At 41.5% G+C, this 13342-nt stretch overlaps 1 protein-coding gene across 2 annotated transcripts in view; it reads right to left on the bottom strand.

Annotated features, from left to right (window-relative positions):
• The window catches only part of PDIA6 (protein disulfide isomerase family A member 6), a 58612-nt gene that overhangs the window by 34263 nt on the left and 11007 nt on the right, over nucleotides 1-13342 (bottom strand). For both annotated transcript variants that reach the window (XM_040348592.1, XM_040348593.1), the window contains exon 5: nucleotides 8291-8397. In XM_040348592.1, coding sequence (XP_040204526.1) covers nucleotides 8291-8397 — 107 coding nt within the window. The remainder of the gene's footprint in view (nucleotides 1-8290; nucleotides 8398-13342) is intronic.

Genomic DNA, 13342 nt, shown 5'->3' with positions numbered 1-13342 from the left:
AGCCTTTTTTTTTTTTAATTGCCCGTTGTCTCCAGACATACAGCCCATGTGTATAGGGCTTAAATTAAAGAAAGGCTAGCCACAATATATTACGTTTATATTATTCTTCTAGGATTTATATATGCTTTAAGGACTGCTAAAAGCATTAGCAGACACATTCAGGAACTAGTGAAAAGTGCACCTACTTACTTGGAAAACACCCAACTCAAAGATAGGTCAGGGAAACAAGCTTCATTACAACAAAAGAATATACACAGATAATATATACTCTTCCTAATGTTAAAGTGGGGTTTTCCTCTTCATTTCATTCAGGTTTCTTCAGAGGTGTCTTGGCAAAATGCCTAAAACGGACCCAAAAACTGTATAGAAGCCAGCGGGTGGATCAAGCATTCTTTTTTGTTACAGAAAGCCAAAAGGTATTCATTGTGCACCATTACAACCTTCTAGCTGCTGGAGTGGTTACAACCAATGCTAGTATTGGTTGGAAAGACGGTATGCCTGCACAGCATCCTTATTTGCCCTTCTTCATCAGCACTGGGGTCATATTAGCCGAGTGAAAAACATTGGATTACTAGTCAGTACCAGTGTGCAAAGGTGAGTTTGCTTTGGAAGAAAGCCCAAAAAAACCACACCACTATAGTTGGGCGTCCTATGTGTGGATGTTGCTGCGTTCTGTAAAACGGTTTGTTTTTTACATTTTAGAATGGGGTGCCTTGAAATTGTGTAGAATTTCAAAGGGTGCCTTGACTGAAAAAAAATAAAAATGTTGAGAAACACTGATTAAGGTCATGGAATAGCTAGTAGTTGATACATTCAAGTAGTAATAGTTATATTCAATTGGACTCCTCAAGCGTAACTATAGATATTAATTCGTCCCATTCAACTGGGATTGTTCTGCATTGTTGAAGAAATTTTGAAGCTTCTCCAGACCACTTCTTGGGTTCTGAGGGTCAGAAAAATACTCCAGCTTTTATATACAACCACCATAGAACGTGTAGATGTTGGTTGTCTAATAACAGGAGAAGAGGTGTGAAAGTTGTGGAACCCACTGTTCCAACCCCATAATCCCATTCTTGGTGTCATACATTTTACATAGCTAAAAAAGGTGTGAACTGTCAGATCACTGGGCTACAAATGTGATAACCGATGGTTGTGGCCTCAAAACAGGAAGCAGCAAGGGGCCAGTCTGTGTATAGTTCACTAAGGGGGCAGCAGGTGAACAAGCATTGTATTTACACTGGACAGTGAAGGACTGAAAGGCAGCATAAGCAGCGGGGACTGGAGCCAGGCTGTAGGTGTACACAGCCAACATTACAGGTGCTGCACAGGCCCCAGGATTTATACAATTGGACCTCTGCTCACTCTGAATGATGCCCAATCTTCATACTTCCAGGTCAGCATTAAAGCCATTCGTTTATGGCAATAGCCAGGCAACTAGTATTTTTTTTTTTAAAACAGAACTCAGCAATGGCAGTATACACAATTATACCTGTACAGGTTTCCCAGTAGGGAAAGTCCACATAAAAGTATACTTGCTTAACATTCAGCACTGTATATTCTCCCTGTAGGCATTACATGTCAACCATCCTCAATAAGTTTACTTCAGGAAACTTGTGAGTAGGGGGAAGGGCAGTTAAAAAAAAAGAAAAGAGAAACAAGATGTAGAAGTGTCTACATGCTAAAAGATTCCACTATACTACTGCAAAGGTATTTTACCACAGAATACTAATTTTATACATGGTCCAAGCTTCACCCATCATGGTGGGCATACTCCCAGAGTGGTCTTTAGAGACTGGGTTCCACATGGATGGACCACAGTCCTGGACCTGTTAAAGCACCATGCAGCCAACTACACTAATGCACCCCCAAGTGCCCAAGGTGAGCACCCATGCAGGATATGGTACCCAAAGCAACAACCAACAGTGTAAGGTCAAAATATGGCTCCTAAAAATTTACTGAGGATGCACCACTTCCATTGTTCTATTTAGAAGACAGTGACAAGTTTATTGAAGAACCCAAATATAAAATAAGATAGTTAAAGCTGGAGTTCACCCAAAAATCGACTTTCTGCAGTTAGATCCAGCATACTGCTGACATCTGCAGTATGCTGGTCTTTATTTTTTTTGGTACTTATCGTTTTAGCCGTATTTCTTCTATGGCTCCGAGCGGGGATTACTTCCTGGTATAGGCGTTCCCAAAGACAAGCAAGTTGATTGACAGCCTTCGATAGCGAGTCACGGCTTCCGAAAATCCACACGAGTGACACTCGGCAATTTACGGCGCCTGCGCAGTCAGCTCTACACGGCAGGCGCAGGCGCCGTAAACAGCCAAGTGTCACTTCGGCTGTTTTCGGAAGCCGTGACGCGCTATCGAAGGCCGTCAATCAACTTGCTTGCCTTCGGGAATGCCCATTCCCCGCAGGATTCCCCGCTCGGAGCCATAGAACAAATACTGCTAAAACGATAAGTACCAAATAAAAAAAAAAAAAAAAAAAAAGACCAGCATACTGCAGTTGTCAGCAATATGCTGGATCTAACTGCAGAAAGTTGATTTTTGGGTGAACTCCCGCTTTAAGGTCCATCACTTTAGGACACTAGAATTTTTTTTAAATACCGAGGACTCATGAAGTGGGGTCGGTTTATCGGGAGGTGCCCAGGGAGTATGTCCTCAAAAGCTTGCCAGTATCCAGTCACATGAAGGTAGTAGCCTGTAACCCAGGATCTATGACTAGCAAAGGCTGTGTCCTGTGCAATTTAGATACAAACATTTTGCATAAATATGTACACATAAAACAGGCCACAGTATATATATATATATAAAAAAAAAAAAAAAAAAAAAAAACATTTGATAAAGTGTTACTGTTATAAACTAGAAACGTCCAATAGCCGACATGATATATACTATGAAGGAACATGAATCATTGTCCTGGCAAAAAAGTTTCTTGCTGCAGGTTATCAGATATTTGAAAACCAGCCCCACACTTCAGTAAAACTCCAGGCAGATCTGAAGCGCCTACCCACACAATACATTTGTTTTAACATCACATTAGTGTAATTTATTGAATTTGTGTTGGTATAAGGTGGGCAGCATTAAAACCAAAATGTGTTATATTGCAGTTTGCCATTTATTAGATGTGGTGACTGCATCAGTTTTCTTTGGCTCCCCCCCTCTGTTTTCACCTGGTGATCCGGCCAGTAACACACCCCCTGTATTAGTGAGCTACAACTCTGGGGGGGGGGGGGGGAATAAGCACAACATACAGCAGCACTGCCTGTGGGTGTGCGTGGGGGGTACTGCTAAAGGAGAAGTGCAGCCAAAGTGATCAGACTCAGATTGGACGGGGGGAACTGAGCGATCTGCAGTCTTTGATCTCTCAGTTCTCAGTGCAGGGATGCTGCATCCACCTAGGTGAATATAAAATGTTCATTTTTTTTTTTAGTTCATAATTCGCTTTAGACTGTATTAGCTGATTAGGAACCACCGACAACATGGCAGCCAAACACCAGCTCACACTTTATACATCAGTTACAGCAGTTTTTTTTCCCCTTTTGAGATAAAAAGGTTTTACATTAATAAATAAAAGCTGATCATTTTAATCACCCCTGCCAGTGGCAAGTCTCATCAATATAAACTGATACATTCTACTGGAGCGTTTATGCTGTGAAAAACAGACCTACTAGCTAGATTACCAGATGAAAGCAAGCCTAAAAAAATAAAATCAATGCAGCCATCACATCTAAAGCCTTGTACACACAGTTTGATTGTTGGCAGGGGATTGTCTGTTCTAAAATCTTACCGCTAGTATGCTCCTTTTGACAATTGTTGCCCAATTTTCCACCAACAAAATGCTGAATGACAGGCTAGTAAATTTTTGGCAGACAGCGGTTTGACATCAGATTTTCGTATGGTCAGTACTTAAATCCGTCACACGAAAGTGCTCACCAAACACAAAATTAGCCGAAGGGGCCCAAAGGGTGGTGCTCAAGAGCTGAAATTCCTTGTAGTATGTCACTACAGTCGTGTTTGTGGCACGACAATTGTATACCGTTAGTATACACAACGAGATGCAGGTACATGCCCTTTAGACAAAAATCTGACACTCAGTTGGCCAACAATCGTAAAGCGTGTAGAATTGGTAAATTGCAATAGAATAAATGTTTGCTTTCGAGTTTAAAGTGGAACTTCCGTCATCCCCTATCTTTCCATCTATTAAATCTTCTGCCCTTGTTGTTTTAACTTTGGATAGTAAAAACCTTATACAGCCCACTTCCTGTTTCTTGTCTAGCAAAAAGCCTAGGACATCTCTCTTGTGAGAGTTTGCCAAGAAGGATGAGTCATAAGAGGGCAAATGAAAGCTGAAGTAGTGTGTCTGTAAATCCAGGAAGTGAACAGGCAGCAGCTTCAACTACCCAGTTAAAATGGCTGCAGGCAGACTCAGTAAAGGGAGATTTCTGCAGCATATTTGGCAAGTACAGTATATATAAAATATGCAAAGTGGTTGGAAGGAAGCTTCAGAATGGCAAGGATGTTTTTATTACAAATCATGTAAGCAGACTGCAATTCCTCTTTAATACTGCTTTAGGGGTCAGTCGGATGGGCTGCAGTAAATATGCACTGAGTAGGACACAGCAGTGAAATAATGGATGATACTCCTTTGCTGTCCAGTCACAGGATGAGAATAAAGGAGAGGTGCAAACTGTATGGCTTGAAAGCAGTACAGAGAAGTAAGATCACTAATCTGGCTGTGTTGTTATGTGGTAGTTCTATGAGTACCGGATGGAGAGAAATACAAATCCTTCGGCAGGTAAACATCACTCATACTGTAGTTTGCCTGGAATTCAGCTTTAAAAAGTACTAGTCAGCTATAGATAGCCAAGCTCTAGTTAAACTGAATGCACTGTAAAGCCTCCTTATTACATATCTTTACAAAGTTTTCCCCAAGCATAGGTAAAGCAACAGTCACCTGAATAACCAAGCTAAGCGCCAAATAAAGAGTTATAAAAATTAACAGGCGGGGGGCGGTGATCGAATTGCACTCTAGAAGAGACAACACAAGCCCAGTGTTCAGCATCAGACATTGCATTTCAGATGCTTGAAGTCTCCTGTTCTGCATATCATACATACACCAATCAGCCATAACAATATGAACATTGACAGGTTACATGAATAACATTGATTATCTGATTACAATGACATCTGAAAGTTGATGGTATACATTAGGCAACAAGTGAACATGTCCCTAAAATTTATGTGGTGAAAGCAGAAAAATGGGCAAGCTTAAGGGCTCTTTCACACGGAGCGGATCCGTATTGATCAGCTTCGTTAGCCCGTTTGGCTCAGCGGGGATTCCTCCGTTAATCACACTGTGCAGAGACCGCCCCGTCTCTCCTCCGCTCTACCCTATGGGCAAATCGGATGAATACGGACCGTGTGTCCGTATTCATCCGATCCGTTCCCGCCGGACGGAAGAAAAATAGGGTTTTCTTTCGTCCGCAAAAGCGGATCTTTGCGGACGTTAGCGAATGCATCATCCGCTAACGTCTGCAATCCCACAGGGATACATTACAAGTCCGTAAACGGACTTGTAATAAACGGACCGTTTGTCCGTGCGTGTAAAAGGGCCCTAAAGCCTCGTACACCCACACTGGACTCCCGGCGGTAAAAAGTCCGCCAGGATTCCTGAGGTGAGAACCTGCTCGATAACTCCCCCCCCCCCCCACACGACCGGGTTCCCCCCATCAGGAAAACTGCCGTGAGAGCTTTGGTCGGGAATCCTGGCCTTGTGTAAGCTCCATTGCAGTGTTTCCCATAGGAAAACTGCCGGGTTAAAAACCGCCAGGAATCCCAGAGGGAAATAGAGAGATGGTTCTCTCCACCCCCAGGCGTGTTTTACTGTCAGGAAAACTGTGTTGGAGCATACACGTGGCTGGTTTTCCCGACCAAAAGCTCTCATGGCAGTTTGCCCTGACGGGAAAACTGGTCGTATGTATGAGGCTTAAAGATTTGAACAACTTTGACAAGGGCCAAATTGTAAGATGACTAGTTCAAAGCAACTTCAAAATTGCAGCTTTTGTGAAATGTTCCCAGTTTGAAGTGGTCCAAGAAAGAAAACCTAGTAAACCTGTGACAGGGTCATGGGTGGCTAAAGTTCACCGATGTATGTGGGGGAGCGAAGGCTGGCCTGTGTGGTCCAATAGAAGAGCTACAGAAATGCGTCTACACATAGTGTATCACAGTTTGTTGCATATGATATCACGTAGCTACAGTGTCCATAGCCAAAAGTGCTTACAATGTGCAAGCAAGCATTAGAACTGGACCACAGAGCAATGGAAGCAGGTGATCTGATCAATTCAAGAAGGGTTTGAGGAACACAATGGGCGTTGATTTACCAAAACTGAAGAGTGTAAAATCTGGGGCAGCTGAGCAGGACAGCCAATCAGTTTTAATGCAAAGCTGCCATTTGTCATTCACACATCGGCGTTGTCCAATGGCGGTCAGATCTGCCCGTGATCTGAAACGCTGTAATGTGGATGCAGCCTAAGGGAGCAATGAAAGCAGTTTCTCTCCTCTAGAAGGCTGTGGTCTAGTGAGGTTAAAGTGGGATAATGCAATGGACACACCCTTCAAGTACTAAAAAGAAATCTGAGACTCGATCATTTGAATTGTGAACTCCAGAAAATTCCCCAATCATGTTCCATTGCACTTGGGAATTTCTATTGTCTTGTGCACTTAAACGTCTCAATTATAGAGATCATCCTCACAGTGTCCGAGGAAAAATTGTCAGGCAACTGAACGCTCCGGGAACTCCCAGTACAAAAAAAGCCCCCACCAAACCCATGTGCAGGGAAACCCCAAACTGCATGGGTTAAATGCTTTTCAAGTACAAAGGAACAAAGCTAGAGGCTTTATTACCTACATGACTTCATGCTCCAGCAGGAGAGCTCCTCAAAGCTCCAATCTGTAGATGGAGTGTCATAATCCAGGGCTATTTTTCTCTGTATTGTATGTAGTGGAGACAGGAATGGGACTGCACCAGGAGCAGCAGCAGACCAGTCACATGGATTGAGGGAACCTGGTAAGTAATACAGCCCCTAGACAAGCATTTAATTCTTCCAATGTAGAGGGGCACCCCACTGCAAAATTATCACTTTGTTGTGCATGGAGTTGGGCTTTACTTAAAAAAAAAACAAAAGAAAAAAAAAAAAAAAGGAGGGGAGCACCACCAGCACATCATAAGCTTAGTCAAGAGCCATATTATTCCCAAAAACTACAGTAGATTAAGAAAGTTTGAGAAAATAACAGCCCCCTTCATCAGGTGAACAGTGTCAACACTAATGCACCCAATGGCTCCTAACTAAGCTTGTGATGTGTTGATACTCTTGGAGGTTATGGACTGCAGCACCATCCACCTTTGGCACTTGCTTCATTTTGGCTACCATAGGTGTGCGCAGCCTATTGCATTAAGGTGTGCACCCCAAAGCTCGAACACACACTACCGATCGCTCAGAAAGGGAAGGAGTCAGTAAATTACATATTTACCAGCCCGTTCATTCTAAAATATCCCACAGCATCAGCCGCTGGGAGAGGAGGGAAGCCAGCAGTGGTGCGGTGGGATGGGGGGGGGCTAGGGCAGTAGGGGGAATCTATGCCGCACAGGGTGAGCCTGGGCGCACGCCTATGTTGGCTACTGCACAGTTGAGTGCACCACTCTTGTCCTTTTTCATCCCAATCCTGGCTTTGCTACCAGCATCTTTTCTTGGCCCAATGCCTGTCCCCAATCATGCACCTGGGAGTCAAGCCTACAACGGTCAGCCATGGGATTTGTAGTTCTGCAACAGCTGGAGAGCCAAAAGTTGAAGACCCATGGGCTAGAGTGTCTGGTTTGTATTTGTTGGGGAGCTTTCCTTTTATTTCCTGTCCTTCTGAAAACATTTTTTACCAGACAGGAAGTTCTCCATGAGCAACATAGACAAGAATAAAATAGGAGTCTCTTTTAGTAGAGTAGGGGAAGGCAAGAACCTGTTGTAAAGTCTTGCTTATTTCCTGGCTGTTAAAACTTGTCAGTGGGACAGAAAATCTCTCCAACCTGAATTTGGGGCTCCATTTTTATTTATTTTTTGGATAGAGTTGAAGAAAATGCACATTGCTTAACACAAAAAAACCCCCAAAATAAAACAGACTAACAATATTGGACTTGGAACAATTCTTTTTGAATTGCTGTAAATAAAAAAAAAAGTAAACATAAATGGGGTACATAACAGAGCTTTAGGGTAAATGCAGCTATAACTACCTGTCTGCCATGGTCCTGTCCACCACCTCTTCCATTAAGTCTGTCCAATGCAAGTGACCGAAGAGCGTTTAATGCAGCATCCACAATGGCTTCAGCAGTCCTGCCTCCTGTATATACACGAGAGGATCCATATATCAATGTGTGAAACTTCCAAATTCAGGTGCATATATACAGGCAATACAGCATACCTCTCTTACAAACTTTAACACCCCCAGTAGCCTTTACAAATGTTCCATTAAAGAGGAACCAACACTTCAGGCCGCTTGCTGCCATCTCTGAGAAGACACATGTTGTGTGTATTTCCTTTCGGGCTAATGTGAGTAGCCTCTTAACGCCTTTTTAATAAACCCAAGACGTTTTTAAAGCAGAGAGCACTTAGATCTGTTTTCTTCCCCCTCTTATCTTCGATCTCAATGCTGCCGAGCCTAAGAATTCTGTTATCCACATATTGCACCAATCTGTCGATTTCTGCTGGTATGACTGCCTGGTAAAACAGGGGTCCATACCTTAAGATGAGAGTAGCCATTCTAAATGGTGGAGGGATCACTTATTTAAAGTTAAAGTCACCGGTGAAAATTTGGAGTGGTTGTCACCCTATTCCTTTGAAATTTTTCACTTTTTGGACTGATTTTTGCATTATTTATGCACCATTCATGATTAATTTGTTATCGGTATAACAACTGTGTTTTGCACTGTGGTTTAATTGTATTTATATTGCGCTGCACTATTTTTTGCATCTTTTGGATTTTGTGATTGTCCTGTCAGTGTTCAGCTTGCATTTGTGAAGGGGGAGGTGTATTTTATTAAATTTTTGCGCTGATTGCACCCTTTGTCCACTCTGCAGTACTGTTGCACATAGCAGGCAAGTATATCAGGAGAATTTTTTTTATATATCTATATACATATACACACACACACACACACACACGAATATAATGACATATACACACACACACACACACACACACACACACAAACAGGAAAAGTTTAATGAACAAATGCTATATACAGTGCCATGTTATCTGACACTTTTGCCTGCCCTATATGGAAATCACAGGTTCTCTAATCAAATTAAGAAAGCTAGCTCTCTTGGGACAATTTGTTTATTCCCAATGCAACAGTTAGTTCACACTAGGGGGTTTATGCACACCAGCAATTGAAAATATATACACTAATGCCCATACACTATCCTCATTACACAAGGGCAAGCCATACAGGTGTTTTTTTTTTATTATTTCCCCCATTCAACCAGCAGCCATTTTAACTGCCAATTGTGTGGTCATGCAACACTGTACCCATACGAAATATATAATTTTTCTTTTTTGGTGCCATTTGATCACCACTGGGTTTATATGGGATGGGGCTATAAAAAAAAAAAAAAAAATCCAATATTTTCATATAATTTTGGTCCTCTGATCCCTCCTGTATTGAAACTATACTGTCTGCCCCATTTAGTAAAGCGCTGCACAAACTGTTGGCACTGTATAAATCCTGTATAATATTTTTTTTAATAGATCAAAAACAAGAAAAATATCCAAAAAAAAAAAAGTGTATCTTGATTATTGGTTTGCGTACCAAACTATGGTACATACACTGATTTTTTTTATTTTTTATTTAAAATATTAATCGTGGCGATCAGCAACTTATAATGGGACTGCGATAGTGCAAAAGGCAATCTGACACTGGGGAGAAGCCGACTGCCAATTACCTCAACCGTGACATGAATACAGTGATAATACGGTCACTGTACTACTGATATTGCTAGAAAGGGATTAGCATCTAGTGGGTGCCTGGGCAGGGGGTGCGTATGGCAGCAACCAGGGTGGATTCAATTTAAATCACTAGTAAAAAGGCTTTATTTCAATCCTTTATTTTAAAGAGAAACCCATCTGTCTCGCAGCGGCTCCTCCTCTGACCCACTGTTGACTCACCGGCAGTCTTATTCAATTTAATGGGATGGCTGGTGATGTGGCAGTGACACAAAAAGGTGAGGGATGCGGTGGCAGTAGGTAAGGGGGATGCCCACTAACAGGACACTGCCATGAAGGATCTGAAAGGACAGGGGCTCTTTAAATGTAAGGACTTATTCTTGCTGGTAGTTAGAATCTTTAATATTGGCAAACAAGATAAAAGTTTCCTGTTTAGAATAAGCCGTCAGGTTAGTAAAACATCGATATCAAATAGGGTTGTCCCGATACCACTTTTTTAGGACCGAGTACAAGTACCGATACTTTTTTTCATGTAGTCGCCGATACCGAATACCGATACTTTTTTTAAATGTCATGTGACAGTTTTCAAACCACAATACAGACTAAGGATATTTTCTTTAGAATTATGAAGAACTCTAACTCAAGACATTATAAAAGAATAAAAATGAGTAAAAATGAATAAAAATGTTTTATTTGCTTGTCACGCAGTAGTAAAAAACTCAAAGAATTTTCATAGAACATGTTGATAAATACAAAAAAAGTATTCTATTTAGGTATCGGGAGCATTTGCGCGAGTACGAGTACTCCCGCAAATACTCGGTATCGGTCCCGATACCGATACTAGTATCGGTATCTGGACAACCCTAATATCAAACATTGCAGAATATACAGCCTCATGCTCCATAACCAAGCCCCATTTCATGCTGAATAAACTAAATTATTAATGTATCCTTAGAAAGGTTTTTTACTCTAAACGCATCTTATTAAAATAAAATTTGAAAAAAAACACAAACACACACACACACACACACACACACACACACACACACACACACACACGGAGTGCAGAATTATTAGGCAAATTAGTATTTTGACCACATCATCCTCTTTATGCATGTTGTCTTACTCCAAGCTGTATAGGCTCGAAAGCCTACTACCAATTAAGCATATTAGGTGATGTGCATCTCTGTAATGAGAAGGGGTGTGGTCTAATGACATCAACACCCTATATCAGGTGTGCATAATTATTAGTCAACTTCCTTTCCTTTGGCAAAATGGGTCAAAAGAAGGACTTGACAGGCTCAGAAAAGTCAAAAATAGTGAGATATCTTGCAGAGGGATGCAGCACTCTTAAAATTGCAAAGCTTCTGAAGCGTGATCATCGAACAATCAAGCGTTTCATTCAAAATAGTCAACAGGGTCGCAAGAAGCGTGTGGAAAAACCAAGGCGCAAAATAACTGCCCATGAACTGAGAAAAGTCAACCGTGCAGCTGCCAAGATGCCACTTGCCACCAGTTTGGCCATATTTCAGAGCTGCAACATCACTGGAGTACCCAAAAGCACAAGGTGTGCAATACTCAGAGACATGGCCAAGGTAAGAAAGGCTGAAAGACGACCACCACTGAACAAGACACACAAGCTGAAACGTCAAGACTGGGCCAAGAAATATCTCAAGACTGATTTTTCTAAGGTTTTATGGACTGATGAAATGAGAGTGAGTCTTGATGGGCCAGATGGATGGGCCCGTGGCTGGATTGGTAAAGGGCAGAGAGCTCCAGTCCGATTCAGACGCCAGCAAGGTGGAGGTGGAGTACTGGTTTGGGCTGGTATCATCAAAGATGGGCTTGTGGGGCCTTTTCGGGTTGAGGATGGAGTCAAGCTCAACTCCCAGTCCTACTGCCAGTTTCCGGAAGACACCTTCTTCAAGCAGTGGTACAGGAAGAAGTCTGCATCCTTCAAGAAAAACATGATTTTCATGCAGGACAATGCTCCATCACACGCGTCCAAGTACTCCACAGCGTGGCTGGCAAGAAAGGGTATAAAAGAAGAAACACTCCTTGTTCACCTGATCTGAACCGCATTGAGAACCTGTGGTCCATCATCAAATGTGAGATTTACAAGGAGGGAAAACAGTACACCTCTCTGAACAGTGTCTGGGAGGCTGCGGTTGCTGCTGCACGCAATGTTGATGGTGAACAGATCAAAACACTGACAGAATCCATGGATGGCAGGCTTGAGTGTCCTTGTAAAGAAAGGTGGCTATATTGGTCACTGATTTGTTTTTGTTTTGTTTTTGAATGTCAGAAATGTATATTTGTGAATGTTGAGATGTTAGATTGGTTTCACTGGTAAAAAAATAAATAATTGAAATGGGTATATATATATATATATATATTTTTTTTTGTTAAGTTGCCTAATAATTATGCACAGTAATAGTCACATGCACACACAGATATCCCCCTAAAATAGCTAAAACAAAAAACAAAACTAAAAACTACTTCCAAAAATATTCAGCTTTGATATTGATGAGTTTTTTGGGTTCATTGAGAACATGGTTGTTCAATAATAAAATTAATCCTCAAAAATACAACTTGCCTAATAATTCTGCACTCCCTGTGTGTATATTTTATATACAGGCATACCCCGCTTTAAGTACACTCACTTTACATACACTCGCGAGTAAGGACATACCTGCAAGTGTATATAAAGTGCCTTACAAGCACTGTACAGACATTTTGCAGCCGCAGTAGAAGGAGCTGAAGCTCAGAGAGCATGGCCTGCTCTGTTCCAGTGTGCCCCTGACACCCCCACTACAGCCCCTGAGAACTTAACTACAGCCCCTGACACCCCACTACACCCTAGAAGTTAAAAAAGATATTGTTTCACTTTAAGTACATTTTCGTTTTACATACATGCTCTGGTCCCATTGTGTACTTAAAAGTGGGGTATGTATATATATATATATATATATATATATATATATATATATATATATATATATATATATATATATATATATATATATATATATATATATTTTTTTTTTTTATCCACCCTGGCAGCAATGTACCAGTACATCGCTTTGCCTAAAGTGGTCGCTCGACTGAAGTAAATTGCGTAAGGGAGGGAGTCACCAAGTGGTTAAAGATAAGGCAGTGTGTAGACGTCCTTAAAGCTTAGCAGCAAAATTACCTAATTGAGCCTAATGCCATATCACACACATCAACAGAAAGTAGGATGCTGCGGAGTTCTAAGGTTGCAGATAATAATGAGCAACTCTTCTTATAATTTACATAAAAAATAAATGCAATTTCCTGCCCTCCACCCCCACAGTAAAAAGTT

This window comes from Rana temporaria, chromosome 4 (assembly GCF_905171775.1).
Source record: "Rana temporaria chromosome 4, aRanTem1.1, whole genome shotgun sequence".
NCBI lineage: Eukaryota > Metazoa > Chordata > Amphibia > Anura > Ranidae > Rana > Rana temporaria.
This window is presented reverse-complemented; position numbering and strand designations above follow the sequence as displayed.